This window comes from Phasianus colchicus, chromosome 7, assembly GCF_987193195.1.
Source record: "Phasianus colchicus chromosome 7, bPhaCol1.hap1.1, whole genome shotgun sequence".
NCBI classification, from domain to species: Eukaryota; Metazoa; Chordata; class Aves; order Galliformes; family Phasianidae; genus Phasianus; species Phasianus colchicus.
Window position 1 is genome coordinate 25,160,824 of NC_143442.1, and position 22,242 is coordinate 25,183,065.

The following is a 22,242-nucleotide window of genomic DNA, read 5'->3' on the forward strand; positions in this document are numbered from 1 at the left end:
TTTCACACTAAAAAATTAACCCACTCACTCTGGAAATGAGTTACTTTGAAAGTGAATGATTCTGAGTAATAATAAACATGTCTCTGTGGGTCTGTCTTTATCACGTTCCTACGTATGCTTCTGTTAAGTCATACCTGGTATACAATGTAAATTACTACACTGAAAGAAACCTGTAGTGAGACGATACCATTCTCTGCTACAGCAGCAGGATCACTTATTTGTTGCATTCCGGTCTTTGGGCCTGGAGCACTCAGGTTCACCAGACTGCTGTGACTCTGTGTAACGCTCAGCTTTTTTTAGTGTGTCATTCCTGATCTGCTCTGAGCACTAAATGAGCTGGTTGATGTTTATGTAATTTCAGAGGAGCCTCAGCCTTGTTCACTTTAGCGTTTGTTTTGGTCCCAGTGATTGGACATGTGAAATCTCTTCCGCGTGTTTAGAGCAAAGCCCGTGCAGGAGGGCCTGTTATTAAATGCCCTTGTGTTCACCCCGGGACCTCATAGTCTGAACTTTTTCTGGGAGAGTTCTCTGTTGAGCAACCAGCCATTGCTCCATAATTGTTTGCCAAGAACTTCACCACAGAGATAGCCCTGCACTGAGCACCAGTGTGTATAGAGTCTTTCCTTGCTGCACGTTTGGGACTGCCACAGTTCCTCCAGCTGGTGCCTCTGAGCTGGGACGTTTAAAGGTTGCCTGGCATATAGACAAAGAGCCTTACTATACACATCCAAATGTTTTCTAATATGACCCACAGCAGTTAGGTTGGTCTTGCTCTGCCAGAATGACCGGTGGGGCAGTTTAAGGCTACAAGACACAAAAATGCATACAGAGGAAAACAAATGTCCTTTGTTTGAGTTACAGTGGCAGGTCAAGTCCTAACAGGTCTACAGAGTGGGGAAAAAAGAACACATGCACTTTCTTAGATGAGTCTTAAGCTTGCTATCTTTGCATCACTTTCTGCTGTGAATACTGCTTTCATCATCGGTGTGGACACAGGTCTCTCTAACACCTCCTGTTTTCTCCTCCTCTCTGGGGAAAGAGGAGGTATCTGGCTGCTTGCAGAATGAGCTTTCCTTTCTGTCATTCTGGAGTGCCTTAGCTCCTCTGCTGGAACACCTTCACATGCTGATGTTTGCAGTGATGGGAGGCAGAAGCATCCTGGCTCCTGTTGACCAGCATTGGCGGATTTTGTTATTTATTGAGCATCTCTGGCTGAGTGGTACCAGAGCACATTTTCTGAATTGCTCATTGTGCCAGCCAGACACAACCTTCCTCCTGATGCAGGAATCATGCAGCTGCTTTCATGTGATGCTGAGCCCAAACTTATAACCCCTGTTAAGAGGTAGGTAGGGTGTTTCAGCTTGGACACGGGGTGTCATGAGCAGGACAGAGAAGTTAGTTCATTGTACTTACTGTTGTAGTCGCAGTACTTGAGTTCAGGCTGCATTAATACAACACATGGCTTTTAGATGCTTGTGCCCAGCGAACTTTCACCATGGGCACAGCAGATGCAGCCCGCACCATCTGTTAGATACCCCTGTTTGCAAAATGGAGTATGATCTGCAGCATCCAGCAATGTCACAGAGGCCTTTGAAGTAACAAAAAGGGAAAGATTTCACTAATGTTAATGTAAAGGTCTATTCCTTTTTTCTTAAAAAACTGCCATTTGGATAGTGTCTGGTCACAGTTAGCACCCTTAAAGTGAAAAAAAAAAATTGTCTGGTGTCATTGTTACACATCAGTCAGCCTCAGATCTCGTGGGCTCTGTAATCTTCAGTTCTCCACCCACAGTTAAGAAATAAATTAAACCTGCTTACGAACAGTTATGTTTATTGTTAATTTTCTAGAGAGCTTGCTTCTCAAGTTCATGATATGGTCAGCAGGAGCATTGGCTCCCAAACACCATAACAAAAATCATTTGATGGCTTTGTGTCATCTTGAAGATGTCTTGGTACAAATACCATTCAGATATATTGTTGCGATAGCTTTTACCAACAACCACACTGCAGAGTTCTCCACAGTGCTTTCAGTAGACACATGTAGACAAGATCTGTATCAATTGATATTTTTACATAGTTGCACCTTTGTGAGAGGAAAACTTTCTTCGGCTTGCAGGAATGACAAGAAATCAGTGCAGGTTGAGAATTAGGTGCTTTTTATACTCTAAAAATAATCTCAGAGAAAAGATGGTAAGCTGTGGTAAGCTACAGTCAGTTAGTATGTAAATGCACTGTATAAATAACATTGGCAGCAAATGTATGAGAACTACAAGATGTGTTGAATTCTTAGAAACAAGCCTGAAGTCTTTGTGAATAGATAGAATATACTGCCTAGGTCATCCTTAATCTGCTTTCTCTACAGTTTCAGTTTGCAGACACCTTTTGGAGGATTTTTTTTACTGCACATATTGGCTAAAGCTGTTCATAAATATTTATCATGATTCTATCTTACTACTAGGATCACAGACGTAAATATGGATTAATCTTTTAATACACTATGTGCATTGAGTATGAGGACTGAATATTTATAAATAAAACATCTTTATGGATTAAATCTTAAATAATAGTAATGATAGACACTAAATGACTTTATAACCTGTCTGTAATTTGTTTTGGCATTTTCTTTTGTTAAGTGACAACAGTTTTGATGGGGATTTCTGACTGACAGGTATGAGATAGCGTGAGGTATTTGGTTTCTTTTCATTGTTAATGTCTTAGGAAGCACGTACTCTCATCTCTTCCCCCAAGCTTCTAGAAGGGCCTTGGCAAAACTGGTGCATTCATACAAGATTTATCCCTCCTACTAGATAAGGTTTTCAACTTAAATAGATTTTTTTTTTCACATTATCAGTTGAATGTAAATATATCAGAGTTGTTTGTTTTTTAAGATGAGCAGGAGAGTTCACCTTTACCTTTGGTGCCTGATTTCTATTCTTAATGGGAAAATTTGTAGTTCAGTTAGGTTCCCTGATGATGTTATATTGAGCAAGAAAAGGCAGTATACATTAAAAATAAATTATGCTTATGTACAAATGCTTGCTGGATGCTCTTGTGACTTTTTGATATAAGAAATAAATTTCAGTTAATTATTGTCGAGTCTCTTTTCGTTTTAGCAAGCCTGAAGACAAACTCCGGATACTAGTACAATGCCAAGAGTGTAAAGGCAAATCAAGAAAATCCAGCACTGAAGAATGTATAAGCACCATTCATTCACACATCGTACAAGTGCATTTTCATTCACCTCTGCCCAGTAAATGTCAGCTCCATTGTGTTATGCAAACACAATAAAATGGAATCTAGAATTGATGGCTTATTTGGGTGCTCTACTCTGTAGCTGTGAGTTCAGTTTTAGATCTTCCACCTTTTTAAAAAATCTCATAGCTTTTTCCTAGTGAGAGGGAAATAGAGCACGCAAACCAAATATTTTGTTCCAATACAGCAGTCATTTAGATATCTAAATCTATTAAGTATGAGAAATTTTCACTGACTTTGAAAATGCAGCTACAACCGCATTAGAAGGCTACTTGAAAAATCATGAGCCAAAAGAGTTTGTGAAGCATAACCAAGGTCCCTGGTTGCATTTTTCAGTGACCTATGTGAAAATGCTATATTTTCATCTCACTTACTTTGGCTGCTACATTCAATCAGCAGAGTGTTTTCAGACATCCCCTTATGTCACACTGATATAAACAGAAGTGGGACCATGGCTGTCATGTTCAGCTGATAGTATGATTCCACTTTGTGCAGGATCGCTTCAAATTGAGAATCATTTTTTCTTGTAAGTTCAGGATGAAATACTTTATCTTCAGTGACAAGAGTTTTTCCTGCTTTTTATTGCATTTGCCTCACAGATTGCTGTGCTTGAATGCAAATATCTGGAGGATCTTTGCCATTTTTGGCATTTTTGACAGGTGCTTATTGAGGCCATTCTGGTACTCACACTTCCAGTTTACTTGCCTGGCCCCTGTACTGCCTTGACCTGTAGCCAGCCTAATTGTGAGTGGCTGTATGGAGAACAGGGTCGGAGGAGTGGTAGAAAGTAGTTTTAAGAAGAATTAGCAAACTAAGTTGTGTTCACAGCGTGGTGCACAGTCTTCTGTCACCCAAAGGAGAGAACAGGACAGGAACAAGCACTTGAGGGCAGTGGCAGTGACAGCTTAGGATGGCAGTGAAGCTCGGATAAAAACTGCAATTTGTGTGCAGTCATTAGTGACAGAGAGAGATAATTATGGGCCTGTTTTGTCATGTTGCGCATTTATTAGTGGTTATTTCAAGTCTCATGTGTTAGCAGTAAATAAAATTATTTTTGTCTGAACATTTTCAGTCTGACAGAGATTGAATATAATTCACAGAGCAGCTGCTCAGCAGCAGTTGAAAAGGCTGCCACACTGTGAAGTAACAGTGGAAATGTTTATAGATTGCAAGTGAATGTCCTCAGTAATTACACTGAAAAGGTGAAAACAAATAATAGCACACAGCAGTGATGTTTGATAACTTTTCAGTGCTTTCATGGTGGATCTGTGGCTTAATAAAGCCACACGTAGCAAAGACATGTGACTTTATTTAATTCCTGAAACTGTGGACTACGGAGCTGTATGTGCTTTCTGAACAACGGTGCTGGTATGCCTGCTATGAACAAAATGGAATATAGGCCATAGTGAGCACTGCTTGAAGAACAGGCTTGATGTGCTCACTTTGGAGGAGCCTTCCAGAACTCAGGACAGCTGCTGAAATCAGAACTGGCATACACAGCAGCGTTCATGTTAAAGCACCATACAAAACTGTTACCGCACTTATTCTCTTGTCTGAACGTCCTCAAATCCGTTTCATGCTAGAGGTTGCTGAAGATAATAAAATGAAGGGAATGCAGAAGGAGGCCAAACAGGCTTCAATCACATTTGGGACAAGAAGCAATATCTGTAAAAGGAACATGCCTTGTGAAACAGTTTATTCATTTCAATAATGTAGACCTCTCCGTGTGTAGCTACTATCGTGGCCCTGCACTGCTGCACACAGCTCAGTGGCTGGGTGCTGGGCTGGGCCTGAAGCAGCATGGCCATGGCGGAGACATTGGCGGCATGATCAGGTGGACTGCTGACTGGGCATGGCGCAGTCGGACTGGTGGGCATGGGTCTGTCAGGTCTGCTCCCTGCTGGTGTTGGAAGCCATTGTGGTGCTCTTCAACATCTGCTTGGGTGCTTGAGTAAAGTGAAACCAAAAGCCATCCCTTAGCTGTGGAGGAGAAAGAGGCCTTTCAAAGTTGTGAAGTGTGTGGCCTAGTAAGTTCCAGGCGACGGCCATGGCTGCTGTGAGCAGGCTGCGGCTGCGGCTGCCGGCTGTGCGCTGATCAGTGCTGCCTCACAGCTTTGCGGCACTCCGGACCTTCCTCACTTGCAGAAGGTTGTATCTGCCACAGCTGCCACAGCTCTGGTGCTTTGCTTCTTGGACTTAGCGGCTGTTGGGAAGTGGGCTCCATCTTCTTTCCTTCGGTCTGGTCCTGCATGGTGACACGCCATCTTTGCAGAGCAGGAAAACTCTGCGGTAGCTGCGAGCCAAGGTCTGGAGCCAAGGGGTGGGCAGGGACCAGGGGGTGGGGCGTCGCATCTGGGAGAGATGCTGGAGTTTGTAGGGGTATCTGGGGTAAGAGATACAAGGAGTAAGAAAGCGGATATATCAGGGAGGCCGAATAACTGGCAGTAGGTGAGTACTGTGGATTGAAGAAGATAGGAAATCTGTAAGAAGACAGTTATATCTTCCTGAGTTTAAAGACAGGAAGGGAGGTGGCTGTACTCGTGCTCTGAATGTACAGCATTGGAGCTCAGATAACTCTTATCTGCAGGTCACCTCAGTCAGCATCCTGTCTAAAATACTAGTGATCAGTGTGTACCTCATGACAGTCCTGGGAACTGTAAGAATTAAATACAACATAATCTGCCCCCTCATGAAAATATTTGATTTTTTAAGGATTAGAAATTAATTTACATCTTGACTCATTGTTATCTTTCTTTCAGTTCTGCACTTTTTTTTTTTTTTTTTGTATGAAATGATCTCCTTAGTTACGGATATTCTTATTCTTATGCATGTCTAACCCTATTTTAATCCTTATAAATTGCTTATCAGTGTCAGTGGCCTTTTTGTGTAGTACATAAAGTACCAATTTACACCTTTTTTTTTAGTAAATATTTTTAAATTTTTATTTTTATACTTTTAAACTTGCAGCCCTTTAGCTTTGCTGTTTTATATTCAGGCAGTGAATGTTTTTTGCTTACTTTCTGTGTTACTGAAATGTTTGGAGCACATCTTTCTGAGGTAAATAACACAGTTTTTTTGCAGCCTCCTGATACAGCTACAGACTCTCATTCCCCAAATGCTTGCTTTCTTTGAACACCTGAATTCCATAAAGCCCATTTCCACAGTGTGCTGCCATCCTCTGCACTGTAATCCAGCTGATAGATAGGGCCCACTTACACAAACAGAATTTCTTAAGTCTACCCAGTATGTTATTACTGCTGCATTCTAATATTTTAGTTTTTCTTGTCATAGGTGCATGTCAGGCAGAAACTTGAGAGGAGCTAGAAGCAGTAGTGCCCAGAGCCTTTCATTGGTTTATGCTATGAACAAGACAGGATTATTTGGATTATTTTTGCAATGTATGTAGTTCAGAATTTCTTAGGCATTCTGCAACTGCTTGTGTTCATTGTCATAATTCTGTGCTTATTGTCTTAGTGCTGTGATATTGCAGCTTTGTTTAGCACAGTTAGTTTCTAATGAACTTCTTTCTCCCTCTACTTATTTGATTAAAATGAATTACTGGGTGTCAGCTGCGTGTTTTGCTGTTTAGCTGTTCATCTCTGGAATTTCAGTTTGTCAGTAAATACATTAAATAATACTTTTTTTTTTTTTTTTTTTGAATTAATAAAGAAAGTTATCTATTAAATATAAGTGTTGAGTTAGACCATACCTAACCAGGTAATCATGTCAGCTTTCTTAACCTGTGTTCAGAATTCATTCCCAGAGTGTTTCAGGCAAGCAGAGTCCTGACTTTTTCAACTCTGTTTGTTGCAGCTGTTTGTTTGGTTTTTTTTTCCTTCAGTTTAATCTAGGAATGCTTAGTTCAAGATGAACAGCACCAAGAGCTGTTTTTCTGAAAGTAGAGGTGTGAGTCCTTTTTTGACAAGTTGGAAAGCAGCCTTGAAGCAGAAGGAGTTGTGAATTGCAAGAATTAATAGGGATTGATAACCTTATAGTCTTATAGCCATTATAGTCATACGTTCAACCACACAGTCGATAAACTGATGACTGCATTATGTGAAGACATAAGAAGGTAATTTCATTCAGATAGATACATTTAACAAATATTTTTGAAAGAACATTTCTGAAATGAGTCATGCCTGATACAGTGATATGCACTTTTAGTAAGTATTTACGTTCTAAGTGTCTTGTCTTGTATGCCTTGGCAATCTTTTAATACTGTGCTGTTAAAAGAAATATGAAACAATGAAACAGTCAGTGTATCTTGAGTGTGAAGCCACAGTGCTCACTGATATAATTCTCTCTTTTTCTCACAATTTATTGTAGAAGATAGTAGTGAAGAAGTTAGAATACAAATACTCTAAGGTGGAAGAGCGTTGTAAATCAGCCAAATTCAAGATTACTTAGAACTTGTAAATATACTAAGACGAAGCTTGTCCAAAAAGCCCCTACAAGTCACCCTTGAAACTTGCTCCAACTGCATGTGTCAAGATGCAGATCTTGCAGGCAGCTTCCTGCATTGCTCAGTCCTTACTGTATGTTATGAGGAGTTTTTCCTTTTAGGTGTTTACAAGTCAAGTTAAGAATTTGTTTTCTAAAATGTTGGTATTTCAGAGGAGAGTGCACCTCAAATGGTTAAAACTTACTGTAATATATACAGAGATGACACAAATGTAGGAACCATGCTTGTAAAACCAGAAGTCTTTTCCTTAACAATGTATGAGAAGACTGGGAATTCTTCCTACAAAAACAGGTGTATCAACAGGAACTTGGCAACATTTGCCTTTGTGAACATTGATTGGTAAGGCCCTGATTCAAGGAACTTACTGCATTTTATCTATTTCTAATCCCTTTTACATTGCAATTGACTCCATGCTGGAGTCACAATTTCTATCAGCACGCAAAGCCATTATTAGTTTTGCAACATATTTGAATACATAGCTTGGAAACTGTATCTTCTTGAGTTCTATTAAAGTATTTGCCTGGGAGATGCTGCTGCTGTATGCAATCTGCCTGTTCTCCTAAGTGGTTCTGGTGAAGTGGGCTTTTGGTGCAGTCACTGTGATACTTATAAAGGATTTGAGAGAAAGATGTTGATTTGCTTACCCTAGGCAGAATGGCTGGTCCATCCATAAAAATGATAAAAATCAAAGAGAAACCTTTAGTACTCTGATTTGAAAACAATACTAAAATAAAAAGGAGGTGTGACATGGAGGACTAAAACTATCACAATAAAAACTCACGTGTTAGAGAAAACCACTTAAAATGTAATTAATGACACCCTTAAGAACTGTTTGGTAATGTGTATTATGAATAGTAATACTGCAGGGGTTTTCCTTCATGCTTTCTGGAAGATGAAATGCAGTGAGAGAGACTGGGTGCTGTTGAGAAGAATGGGCTTGCAGTATTTGTGTGGACACAGGCTGTCCTTGACATTCTTATAAAAATGGCAATGTGGACTATGTCAAAGCAGTGAGTTCACAATGAATTTCTTTCATGACTAGTTTATAGCTATATACCTATAGTTAAAGTGTTTTTTATCTGTAGGCATTTGTCAGACTGGTGTCACATAAAGTGGAATGTTAAACCATGACAAGAAGGAGAGGTGGAGCAAAATTCCAGCACTTAGAAGACTTTAACTTTCATTTTCTAAAAATGTTTTTTTCATTTTTTTTTTTTTTAAGGAAAACCAAGTTTAATGACTGCTGCTTTTCACTTCCTAAGGGTTTATAAACTGATGTTGGAACTAATTTTTTGGAACACACAACCACATTTCATTATTTTCACACACACATACACACTGTCTGAACAATCTTTTTCAATAGTAAGTATACCGATTTTGCTTTATATACGTTGACTTGCTTTCTTTTTGTGCTAGATGCAGCTACTACTTTGAAATGCTGTTTTGTCATTTACTAAGAGATGGAAATTTTGTATTATTCTGGGGTTTGAATTGTGATCCTACTACTTTGGGCAACGATCCTACGACTTTGGGCAACATGTTCTCATTGCTGTAATACTGAAACCTAGTTGGCATTAAAATTTCTCTGAGATTAGGTTTAAAATGAAGTATCTCGAAAGTGGTCATGGTACCGCCACATATTGACTCTTCTAAGTCTTTTTCTCCAAGGACCAGTAAAGTTCTAAAGGGAGAGGGGGATTTCTCCTTCTTTCCACCTGCCTACTGATCTGAGCATCCTCTGCCTCCAGGCCCTCTCGAAAGCAGAAATGCTCAACTGGTGGTTTTGCTCCTGCTCTGGAGAGCTGTGGTGCCGCTGGGTAGAGAGAGGCCTGAGTAACTGGGCAGCACAGAGCGGTACACGAGATTGGTATTGTGGCTGTGGAGGTAATGGCCATTCCTCTTACTTAGTATTGGGGGTTCTGTATTTTAGTTTTGTATTGCTGTATCCCTGTTGGAAAGGTTTCCTTGTATTTTGAAGTTCTTTGTCAGATTTTAAATATTTACTTACCAGTATTTAAAGAAGAACTGAAAAGTAATTCTCAGAGATCAGTGCAGAATTTTGCATTCATTGCATTCTGCCTACATGCTGGGGTTTGGGAGTTATGCAACCTCTTTCTATAGAGTTGTGTTTTCTAGTGATCCAGACTTAACTCAGCTATTTCTTAAAAATATAAGTGTATTGGAAAATGTGTAGGATACAAAACGTAGTTCGTGATGAACTACTGTGTACCTGTTAATTTAAAAATTATCAATTGCATTAAGGTTCTTCGAGCGCTGGCTTCTATCATTCTGTGTACTGATCTGAATCCTGCAGAGTGGCAAAGCTTTAGTTGCTGTGATGTAGATCCATGCACAGTCTGGCTGTGGAAAAAGTGTATGGAGCTGTTGCGTATTTAGCTCAGATAGAAGACTGAAAGCTAAGTACCCAACACAGAAATTGCTGTTGGTTACCTGCAAACTGTAGTGATGGGGAGAGGGAGGGTTGTAGCAGGAATGCTTTTATGGCTTAATTATGGCATATTTTCACCTTGGCACTGAGGTTTCCTGACAAATTGTGGGTCACTGTTCCAAATTACAGAGGTAGTAGATCATCACAGTGCAATTGCCCAAGCAATTATTTTAACATGAGCAAAGCCCCTTTTTTTTCGGATCTCAATTTTTGGAGGAAACCGGACCAGTTTTTCAGAAACATTACACATAGGAAAATGAACCTGAGGCAGACATATAGCACGTAAAATTTTGCCTGAATGCTAATAGTTTGGCACCATTTTAATATGTAAATGAAACTAGTATGTAGTAATGGGAATTCAGATGCAGTGATTGCTACCAGATCCACTAAGAGTAATGGAATTGCATACCAACACAGACTTACGACAAATATTGTGATTGTAGGTAACTAAATGACCATGGAATCTGGAGCAGAGAACCAGCAGAGTGGAGATGCAGCCGTTACAGAGGCAGAAACCCAACAGATGACAGTACAGGCACAACCACAGATTGCAACGTTAGCCCAGGTATAAAATAATATGGTATGGTAGCTTTACCTATTGGGTAATTTTTTTTAAGAGGGATAATGTCTGCTCGCGGGCCTGAGTTAAGGTCCTATTGATACGACTCTGAAACAGCTGCTATGTATAGTTTCATTAATGTTTGTCTTCAGATTTTTGTAGCATTAGAAATTTTCAACTTCACATCACTCTTGACTGTTAATTCTCAAGAACCGTATGTGTGTAAACTTTGTAATTTTAACAGAATATTTAATATTAATTGAATTATTTCTATCACTCTTTACCACAACCGTAACACTGAAAGGTTGGGTTGTTTTCAAATTATGTAATTTATTGTCTTTTTTGATATTGACCGGATTGTTTCTCTGTTGTATTTTCTGTTTGAAACTTGTCTATAACAATTAACTTTATTCTGAAGGAAACAAACTGAAAATCCAGTTAAATAATACAGAAAATACAACATCATATCAGATGGGATGGACATTGTAAACGTTAGGATCAAGTAAATGGGACAACCTGGCAACTGACAGCTTGTCTTATCCTATGGAATTTCACAGAATTGTTTGCCACATAGACAGACAGAAGTAGATCATTTATTATCCCCAAATTATTTTGGAGAGGCAAGAAATTATGCAATTCCAGCTACATCTCTAATTCTGGAATCTAGTGTCATTCTTGGATGTCGTGATGGCTGGCAGAAGTTACTCCATTGTGTAAAATGAGTACAGAATCTCTCATCTCTCTCCTTTAACAATTTCATTTTAAAAGTACTTGCAGTCTGCAAAGAGCTAGCATGTTTTTTAGATCACATAGAGTGGAGAATTTGATATCTTTTAAGTGGTGCAAGTGTTGAATTATGTACAATTTTATAGGTGGTTAATATCTCTAAGAAGTCTTTTCACCTCTCAATAAACTCAGTACACTTCCATTCAAGTGATAGCACAGGGGTGCAAGCTGTTAAAATGCACAGGGCGCTTTTTGTTCAGTGAGCTGTAGTGTGAATTTTCAGACCACCAGCTGCCCTGCACCAGCTTGCTTCTTTGGGCAGTTTTCTCACTGTCTAACTTAGGCACAGAATGTAGGTGGTGTGAATAACACGTCAGTGTCAACTAAGTGAAAGTCATTTATTTCTCTTGCAAAACCAGTAAGCTGCTTCCCTCTTGATTTGTGTTAAGATTTCGTATGGAGAAGCAAGCATGTCTTACATTTATGTGCTGACATACTCACTTCTAGGTAGTTAAACTTGCAGTATGGAGTAGACTGAATGTACTTCACTTGGGTAAAATTACCCTGGCGCTTGAATGAGGGTTTTTTTTTTTTGTTTGTTTGTTTTGAGTAAGAAAAGGCTATGCAGTTATTATTAAAACCCCTGTGAAGCACAGGCAAATATGTAAGTTTCCCTAATTCCCCTATTGTCATTCACTGTATTATTTGCACCTTGGCTATTTCCCAAACTTTATAATCCTCATGGAGGGGACTGAACAGTCCAAAACACAATTCCTTGTCTGATTCTGATTGGCAGTGTTTCTTTAATATGATATTTTTAATGTGTCATGTGGCAGTGCTTGGCATTAGAGTGCCCTCAGAGGCTCAGGCAAGTCTAAATAACTAATTATGTTAATTTAATCTTTCATTATTTCTTGTAAGGTCACCCCCTTATGAGCTTAGTCTAAATTCTGTGGTTTTAGCTAGCTCAGGGTGGTTTTTGGAGTCAAAAGGAAACTCGTTCCAGTTCCACAAGGTATGAGTCAGAGACATCTGCGGAAGTTGCATTCTGCTGTTGGCTTTGTGCAGCCGCAGTGTAGCCTCCAGTTGATCAGCATTGCTGTCACTGCCAAGGACTGTTCAGTCAGACGTGTAGTATTATAAAAGGTCACTTGGTGAAGGAATATGATTTGCCAGAAGGAAGCATGTTCACGCTAATCCCAGTCCCAGTTTCTCTCCTGCGAGCTAAGTACGGCCATGTAATGCTGCAGCCATTTTCATAAAAAAGGAAGGTAACGGCAAGCACAGATTGTGGATTAGGGAGGGACAGCTGTGGAGGAGAGAGATCTACATGAAATTCCCCTTAATTCTGTTGTCGAGCAAGATTTCTTTGTAAATGATGGATGTTTATGGAGATTCAGATATGAGCTGTTGTAGTATTTTGAGAACCACATGTCCAGGAGGACAGCACAGAATTTGCAGTCTGCATACAGCAGTTCTCTGGGATTAGGCAGGACGGCAGTAGAACTCCTACTCCCACTGTAGCTAAATGGATTGCATTTCTTAAAAAAGCCATTACACACCAGAAGACTCCATTTTCCAAATGTAGGTATGCAGGTGCAGGGTGGCTAGTGAGCGAGCCCTCACTGGCATGGTCTGCGATGGCCAAGGCTGTGATGGCAAGTAAGGAGCATCTCTGGGGCCCTGGCACAGTGTGGCAGCCCTGGCACTGCTCTGCCTGCCAGGAGCCCAGGTGTGACCGCATGCACAGTGTCACCAGATCAGGGATGAGCACGACTGAGTCCTGGAGTGCCTGTCCAGCCACGGAGCAGCCCCAGTGCACAGCCCACTGCTTGCCCATTGTGCTCCATGTCACTCGGCACAGCGAAGAAGCGAGACTTCTCCACATGGCATGAGCAGCTCTGCTTGCGGAGTGCTGTCCTTGGGGCCATGTCCTGTGCAGGGCCGTGTGGCTGCACGCACACTGCCATGCTCAGCGCTGCACAGTTGGCACATCACTGTGGGCATAGCCACTGCCTGCAGCTCTGTGCTTTAGAAATGAACGTGTGTGGGAATTGAGATTTTAAAGAGTTGGGCCATTTTTCCTCAGACATGAAATAGCTGTAAGAGCAGAGTTTGCATTTACTCGCTAGGCTGGATCAAAACAACTTACTGCATATATTTTGGTCCTCAGCAACCCCCAGTTTTTTCTGTCTGAACACATGGTTGATTTTGCCAACTACTCAGTATGGTTTAGTCGCTAATAAGTCTGAAGGATATGACTCTACAAATTCTAACATCTTACATCTGGCAAGTAACTGTGCATGCTCCTGAGTGAGAACAAAAATAGTTCCACTCCCATACATTTCTACCTTTGACTCAGCAGTGTTAGTAGGAGTACACCCAAATCCTAGCAGTGTGTAACTGAAGTAACTGAAGGTTAATATGTTTTTATCAGGTTACTCAAAATAGAAGCAGTTGTGTTTTTCTCAATCTTGTCAATGGTTTTAGAGGTGATATTTTGAGCCTGCAGAAAGTCTGCATTAGATTAATTTGGAAAGTAGGTCAGATGTTGGGCATAGACAATTCAGGGTTTTTTGTATTACTTTGAAACATTTGGGTCATCTAACCGGTGTCTAGATTAGATGTAATTTGTTCACCAGAAGGTGTTCCTGATAGTGAAATAGGATTCTGCAATAACCTAACTTTGTTCACTGTCTCTACATTGCAGGTATCTATGCCAGCAGCTCACGCAACATCTTCTGCACCCACGGTGACCTTAGTTCAGCTGCCCAATGGGCAGACAGTTCAAGTGCACGGCGTAATTCAGGCTGCCCAGCCATCAGTTATTCAGTCTCCACAGGTCCAGACAGTTCAGGTATTTGCTGAAGAACTTCCTAATACGCAAATTGCACCTTCTGAACAGTCCTGCCAATTTGTTTCTATTGGGCTTGTGTCCTTGATTATGTTTTTGCTTAAATTAATTTAAAAGCAAAATCAGTACAGTATTTACTACTCTGTGACTTTTTTATCTTTTTTGTTTAACTTTTGACTTTAATTCATCACTGAGTTTCATTTCCCTCTAGAACTTGATTGGGGAGTTTAACAGGTTACTGTTTTATCTTTCAGTGTTTCTTAATTTTTTTCCTCTACTTTATTTTTGCACAGTAAGAGTGTAAGAGTTAATATTGTCCGAAGGTGAACAAGAGCAGTTTTTCTTATAATTTAATCTGTTAATCATTTGAGCCTGATATTCTGAGATGAGAGTCTTTGCCACTTCAGGAAACATTTATATTGGTTTACAAAATACATCTGTATATTTATGACCCTCAAAATATACTTATCGGTCTCCTCGTAAAAATAATATTTAAATTTACCAGCTGAATGTTGTTTTTCTTCCGTAAAACAAGAAAGATAATGCAATATGAATAAAGAGAGGGTTTGAAGACTTAGAAGAAAAGTAATCTGAAATCTTAAAACCCATAACCATTTATTTCATTTTTCTTTTGAGCAATTTCAAGTCCAGTGTTACTGAGCAGAGGAATTACTTTGGGCAGCTACACAGAGTTAGACTGATAGATACCTAGCTGGGTATTCTTGTAAAAAATAATAAGGCATGCATAACTTAAAACTAGGCCATTCTGATAATAGTCTTTATTTACTCCTTGTTGGTTTTAATGATGAGTTTTTGGCAGTCTCTGCCCTCTTCAGCTGATAGAGTCAAAAGTTCAGAGTTTTAATCTATTGAAAGCAAGCAGTTTTCAGATAAGTGCACATTACTAGCACAGGGGTGGGAGATAAGAGACTGACAGTGAAATCATGGATGGGATTCACCTGGCTCGGTGCAAAGCACAAATGTGTATGGAATGCTGTGATACACAAAGCATGGTATTTCACTGTCAGCCTTGGACCTGTCTGGGCCCTCTATCTGATAACTGAGATTTAGGCGCCAGCAAGCTTTTGGATCCTCTAAGGATCTTCCCTACGGTGCTTAAATAATCATGTTGAGAGCTGTGTTTCTCACATAAGCATTTTGCTGCTCACCATAATGAGCTTTGTATATTTGTAACAGGAATATAGCCATTTGAAAAACGGCCTCAAGAGTTTATGTATTTGAGATTTTTAAAATATTTTTGGGACACTTTGAATTTAAAACTATGGAACTACGGCTGTTAGAAACATTTTAACTTTCCTTTATGAGTCTTTTTAATTTTTTTTTTTATCTCCAATTTTCAGACTTGCAGCACTGCATTATTTTTTAGCATCTTCAGGCATGACATTTTCCTGACGATTTCCCAAAAGAAAAAGCAGTCTTTGTGTAATAAATCCATACAGTGATTTATAAGTTGTTGTTTCTCAATTTCATTATTTTGCTCTTTCCAACCTTTCTGTGTTCTTTCTTAATTTGCTTTTAATTTTTCTCTCCCTAAATCTGACTGACTTCCTCGTTTGTTCCCTCAGAATGGATGGAAACAAGGAAGAAATCATGAATACCAAAAACTGTTTGGGACTAATTTTTGTATTCTCTTACTGTAGTATTTAAATTCTAAGAGACATTCTCATGAGTAGATACCTGACTCTGGTCATTCTTCATGTATCTGTTACTTTTAAGCAGCCTGCCCTTTCTTTTCATTGCATAGATAGTAGTAGTGTATAATACATGCATCGCATCAGCAATTCTTTAACAAAAAGGCATTGGAAGTGTCCTGTTAAATTTGATTGGTGTTCTTATTTTCAGATCTCAACTATAGCAGAAAGTGAAGACTCACAGGAATCAGTAGACAGTGTCACAGACTCACAGAAACGGAGAGAAATTCTTTCCAGACGACCCTCCTACAGGTGAGCAGGTTAAAAGCAGAAGCATTTTGCGTGTTGGATGAGTTCTTCACATGGGGTGCCAAATGATGGAATTCTATAGCTCTGTTCAGATTTATTGAAATCTCTCTGTTTTGTCCACTAATTTTTCTCATCTAATACGTAGAATTCAAATTCTCTAGAAGGGAATTTGTTATCTGTCCAAGTGGTACTTGGCACTGTGGAGCACTTGTGCAGTGCTGGGCTTCCTGCACACATGCAGAGCTGAAATAGTAACAGAAAGCATTGTTTGTCAAGTTGCCTAGCAGAGTGACCAGCCTCCCCACATAGCTGAGCACAGATGTTCTGTTTCCCAAAGCCTCGAAAAGGCAACGAGTGTCATGTTGGAGCTTAGGATCTATAACGGTGTTCACTTCATCACACTTTGAATTTTAGAGACAAACCACAGGAAAAGAGAATTACAAAGTTCCTTTACACCTAAGTAGCATTTTGCAGTGAGGGTTTAGTACAGTGCCTGTACTAAAAAAGGCTTCACAGAATCACAGAACGGCCAAGGTTGGAAGGGACCTCAAGGATCGTGAATCTCCAACCCCCCTGCCACATGCAGGGCCACCAACCTCCTCATTTAATGCTAGACCAGGCTGGCCTTGAACACTTCCAGGGACGGGGCATCCACAGCCTCTCTGGGCAGCCTGTTCCAGTACCTCACCACTCTCTCTGTAAAGAATTTCCCCCTGATGTTCCTGGCTTGACAGTCCACTCTCTGTGGGACAGTGCTTAGTCTAAACGTTGCAAATGGCAGGAACTGGTTATGTTCAGTCCTACAGTCACAGTCAGTAGGACCTGTAGCTGCGATGTTTCAGCTGTTTGGGCTTTGGAGGATTAGCCCATGTAAATAGTTAACAAACTGCTTTTTCTTTACATGCTAATCTTACAGCTTTCTAAGGCAGAGTTTTTACCTCCCCTGTAAACATAATTGTGCTGCTTAAACACTCAGCATTGTCTCCCAGGCAGCTGTTCCATTAAAAGCTGGTGACCCTGTATAGGCATTTCTGCAAACTTCCTTTATACCTCTGATGCGAATGATGAGGTTTTGCATACATTGCTTTCTTCAGATATTTTGTGGATGAAAGCAGGAAACAAGTCAAAATGCATGAGACACAAACATGTTTTTAAGAAAAAGGAAATATTGCAGTTGTTGAGAAGCACCTGTGCTGCTCTTTGCTAACTGCCTTACCCATCTGTGCATAGCACTCTGAACAACTTTCTCCAATAAGAATTCAAAGGTAGTCTGGGTTTTTCATTTTGCACCCATATTTGCAGTGCTGGCTCACTGCACTTCCCAATAATTATGGATCAAAAAGACATTTTCTCACCTTTTATTAAAATCTCTACAACACACTGTCTTTGCCAGAAAAATATTGAATGACTTGTCCTCAGACGCCCCAGGAGTGCCAAGGATCGAAGAGGAAAAGTCTGAAGAGGAAACAGCAGCACCTGCCATCGCCACTGTTACGGTGCCAACTCCCATTTACCAAACCAGCAGTGGGCAGTACAGTATGTAGTCTGAATTTCTCAGTGGTGCTAGTAAGTGGGGATGAGAAGATGAAGAACTATTATTTGTATAACTGTGTGGGCTAGGGTAAAGCAGGAGGTAAAACTAAGATTACTATATTTGACAGCTATATAGCTTTTAAACATATTCCTCTTGTTAATATTTGAAATCTTCAATTAACATTCTGGGATTGTTTGCCAGCTAGTGCAGCTGCTGCTTCCAGAGGCAAAATATGAGTTAAACATAATGCTGTTATAAACTTTCTAACTTCAGGAATCAAATGAAGTAATTCAGTAGTTTCAATTTTTGCTGGCAGACTATTAATCCAGGCTAAATCATTACCTAGTTAATAGAAGATGCATTAGTCTGCCATTGCACTTTTTAGAAAGTCCTGAAATATATGGACTTCAACAAGCTTATTTGAAACACGTAGGAAAAGAGTTTCTGTGTTTTCATTGTCTTTACTCATTAGTTTTTATAGCTACAGTACTTTGACTTGAAGGGTTGAGGATACAACAGTAAAGCTAGAATTCACGTGCTGTCTCAAACAAATATACTCAGTAATAAATGTTCAAGAGGAAGAAAGAATTCTCAGTTCATGTCTTTCTCTTAAAATCTCTTTAAAATGTTGTTTCTGTTTACTCCTTAGCCACTTTGACAATATCCTACTTAAATATTGAAATGATGTTAATTCTGCTTTTCTACCATAACTGTAAAATAAACTGGTCATGTGGACGCCTCAGACTTTGATATGCCTATATATAAGAATACAGTGAAATTCTGTGGAAATAGAAAGGAGAAGTGATGTCTCAGTACACCTCAGTACACAGCAGAGAGGGAGAGAAAGGAAAAAAAACCAACAAAGACTGCATGAAGGAAAGAAAAATGTGTGAAACTGGACCTGTGTGAGTGAAAACACTGCTAGGAAGGTGCTGAGGAAGTAGTAGAGAAGGGGAGATACAAAGAGAAGAGAAAAATGTCAAAGCAAGAAGAAAGTGAAACACAAGATGGATAGCAGTAGCAGCAGAGGAGACTGAAGGGAGTAAAGCATGGAAGAGGCAAAGAATTTCAGATGAGAAGAAAAAGGCAAGGAAAAGACCTAAATCAACCAAGAAGAATACTAACTAACAGAAAGTATTTCCCAGGGGAGGATTGTAGCTCCTCTGTGTGATATTGTTTTATCAGAGAAACTAATTTGTATTTTAAATTGAATGTTAAGTTGTGGGTGTGACTCAAAATATGAGTCTCAGGAAAAATTAAAACCTTACTGTCAAAGTATGGTTACTTTAAACCTACTGTAAAGCCTTGTATCTGATTTGAGGGCTTATAAGGGTTCAGCGGCTTTAACTTGGACTGGTAGTCTTCTATGTCTAGGTTAATCACTTTATATTAATGAGTAAATCAATGTCTTAAATACTGTATCCCTTTTCTTTGTCTGCAGTTGCTATTACGCAAGGAGGAGCAATTCAGTTATCTAACAATGGCACAGATGGAGTACAAGGTCTTCAGACATTGACAATGACCAATGCAGCTGCAACGCAACCTGGCACTACCATTTTACAATATGCACAGACCACAGATGGACAACAGATACTTGTACCCAGCAACCAAGTTGTTGTACAAGGTGAGATGCCTCACAGCCAGTCATTCTGTATAACATTTTCTCCACACAGATTCATCTTGCCAACCTAAGAAAAAAGGTTGTTTAGTATGTTCTTTCCATAAGGACACCTTTATTTATTAGTTCTCTCCCTTTTCAATTGGAAGTCGTAATTCCTTTTTTGTTGTGGGTTTGTAACTTGTCACCAGATAGTTAGTCATGGAGTTTTAGAATCATAGAATACTTAAGGATCATGCCTTAAGATGTCATTTAATCAAGACCTCCACTTAGAGCAGAACTACTTCAGACTTAGACCAAGTTACTTTTTATTTTATTAAAATTCGTGTTTTGATTAATTAGGAATAAGAGGGAGAGTTTTAAAAATATTTATCAAAATAACAGAAAATTATATGCCTGCTTTTATGATTCTAAGGCAGATAATTTAAAGTTATCCAGTGGAGAGGTCTCTAGGCACCAGTAAAAAAATATATGGGTGCAAAAAATACTGTTGTTACATTGATTTTCTGGATTTTGCATTCTTAACCACATGCAGCCTCTTTAGGTGATATCAAATTTTTTATGATCTCAGGCAAGTATAACACACTTGTGGGTTAAAAGAAATAACAGAAACCAAAGACCCCATTCTCTATTCTAGAGAAGTATTAAGTTGTGCACCTAATTTGCACACAATTGTTGAAGTAAATGCTATGTTTCTACAGGCTTTTTTCTGCCCCAGATACGTAGATATGTAGTTTCTCCTTTTGCAGATAAAAATTTGGAGCACAGCTAGAAATACTGTTTGCCATCTTTCATTTTCTTACACCTGCTAAGACTGTCCAAAGCCCAGGGAAATAAAAGGAAGTGTATTAGGGGAAAAAGAAGTACAGCAATATGTGGTAGGCATCAAGTGAAGACTTCTTCAGCAAAATGCCTAAAACATTTTATGTTGATAAGCTAAGACAGTAACATCTGCAGTAGTGATGCAGATGATGGTCATCTATCTCACATGGTAACTCAGAATGCATAGTTAGATAGATAACTGCACTTTTCACGTCACGTTTAACAGTGCTTTCACCAAACTGATAATATGACCCCTATGTTTTTCATCTTGCAGCTGCCTCAGGAGATGTGCAGACCTACCAGATTCGCACCGCCCCTACCAGCACCATTGCACCTGGAGTAGTCATGGCATCATCTCCAGCACTTCCAACCCAGCCAGCAGAAGAGGCCGCACGGAAGAGAGAAGTGCGTCTAATGAAGAACAGGCATGTACATTTAGATCACTTTCTTTTTCCAAATAACTCTGCACAGAAATAGAATCCTGATCTTTCTGAAGTCATTAAAGGTGCGAAGCAAAGAAACACACCTGCTTATGCCATGTATTGACTGTGAAACCTTAAGTAAGGGTGTCACCATAAGTAAGAAGTTGTCACCCAAGAAGGCACCTTAGTAGCTCTCCTCTGAGAGGCACAACTCTTTCCTAATCCAGTAGAAGTTAATATTTGATGACACAAGTGGCAGCCCAAAATGACACAAAATTCCACATGTTGCATATGGCCCACTGAAGTGCTACAAGCATATAAAGCTGTATTTGTAGGAGTGAACAGTGGATACTTGAGTCCTTTCAGGGATTATAAATTAGATTTTCTTCTTTCTGTCTCATTTACAAAGCAGAATATCAGCAGTTGCTTTTCGTGTTGACTTACCAGATAGATCCTGGAACAGATGGTAGACATGCCCTTTTTTTTTTTTTTTTTACTTTGTACAAGTTATTACTTACCTCGTGAGAGAAAGAGCTATCTTCAAACTTACCTTCTCATTACCCAGAGCACTGGCATTATCAACATTTTATGCAGTTTTTGCATAATAGGACACTCACTCACCTTTTGAAGCTGTTCTGCATTGCACTCAGCAATTCAGGTCAAACAAATGTATGTTACATGTTTCTGCAGCATACTGCATTGACAAGCCATGTTGCAGGAGAACCTTCTGCAAGTATGTCCACATGCAGCATCTATCCTTGTGCTCATTTTGCAAGTCATCACCATTACTGTTGCTCTGCAGGACACCTTCTGCCTTGGTGTTGCTGCCTTCAGGATGCTCAGCTGCACATTAGCACCTTTGAGGTATTTTTCAGTGGTATCCTTAATATATTGACATCTGAGTTACTTGCAGGCAGCTCAGTCTTTACAGAAGAGTTTGATTGTCCCAAGACCTGCTTCAGCACATTTACAATGCCATGTTCTCTGCACAGCAGATGAAGGCTAAAGAACAAGTACTGTTGCTAGTGACTGTGTCATTTTTTCTTATCTGAGTGGTATATATTATCACTGCAATGATGCAGACATTACTAAGAAAGTGAAAGTATTGCTCAAGGGCAAATACCCGAATGCTCTAAGTGCAGCATTTTTTGCACTGCTTGAACTTCCTGACTATTGGTTGGACTGCAGTAAAAGGTAGAGTTGAGACTATAAGAAGATTAATAGATGAACACCACTTCTATCCATGTTTTTATTATTCATCTATTTATTATAATAAAAGCAATTTAATTATTACACCAGCATTCCACTCAGACTAATAGCTCTAAGTCAAATCCTGCAAACAGAAATTTATGTTTGAGTAGGCTCCTTTCCTCAGAGCAGCAGATTTGTATTGGTGCTGGCAAATTAGGATTTGGATATTGAAATGAACATTAGATCTTGAGAAATTGTTATGAGCTCAGCCTTTTTACCTAACCTGTGGGTGTTTCTTTTTACCTGCATATTCTAAAAATGACAGTACCACATAAGGGTTTTACCCAAACAATTAAGTAGCCAGCCTGCAAGTAATTGTTCTGGATTTGAATG

At 39.5% G+C, this 22,242-nt stretch overlaps 1 protein-coding gene across 2 annotated transcripts in view; it reads left to right on the forward strand.

Annotated features, from left to right (window-relative positions):
- CREB1 (cAMP responsive element binding protein 1) overlaps nt 1–22,242 on the forward strand; it is a 36,629-nt gene that overhangs the window by 7,916 nt on the left and 6,471 nt on the right. The window contains exons 2-8 of one of the 2 annotated variants that reach the window (XM_090144195.1): nt 9,462–9,597; nt 10,606–10,727; nt 14,158–14,304; nt 16,165–16,265; nt 17,656–17,798; nt 19,238–19,420; nt 20,511–22,102. In XM_090144195.1, coding sequence (XP_090000321.1) covers nt 10,614–10,727; nt 14,158–14,304; nt 16,165–16,265; nt 17,656–17,798; nt 19,238–19,420; nt 20,511–20,713 — 891 coding nt within the window. In that variant the 5' untranslated portion in view covers nt 9,462–9,597; nt 10,606–10,613 and the 3' untranslated portion in view covers nt 20,714–22,102. Of the gene's footprint in view, nt 1–9,461; nt 9,598–10,605; nt 10,728–14,157; nt 14,305–16,164; nt 16,266–17,655; nt 17,799–19,237; nt 19,421–20,510; nt 22,103–22,242 lie in introns of those variants that run through there. The other variant, XM_090144196.1, reaches the window with a different exon arrangement.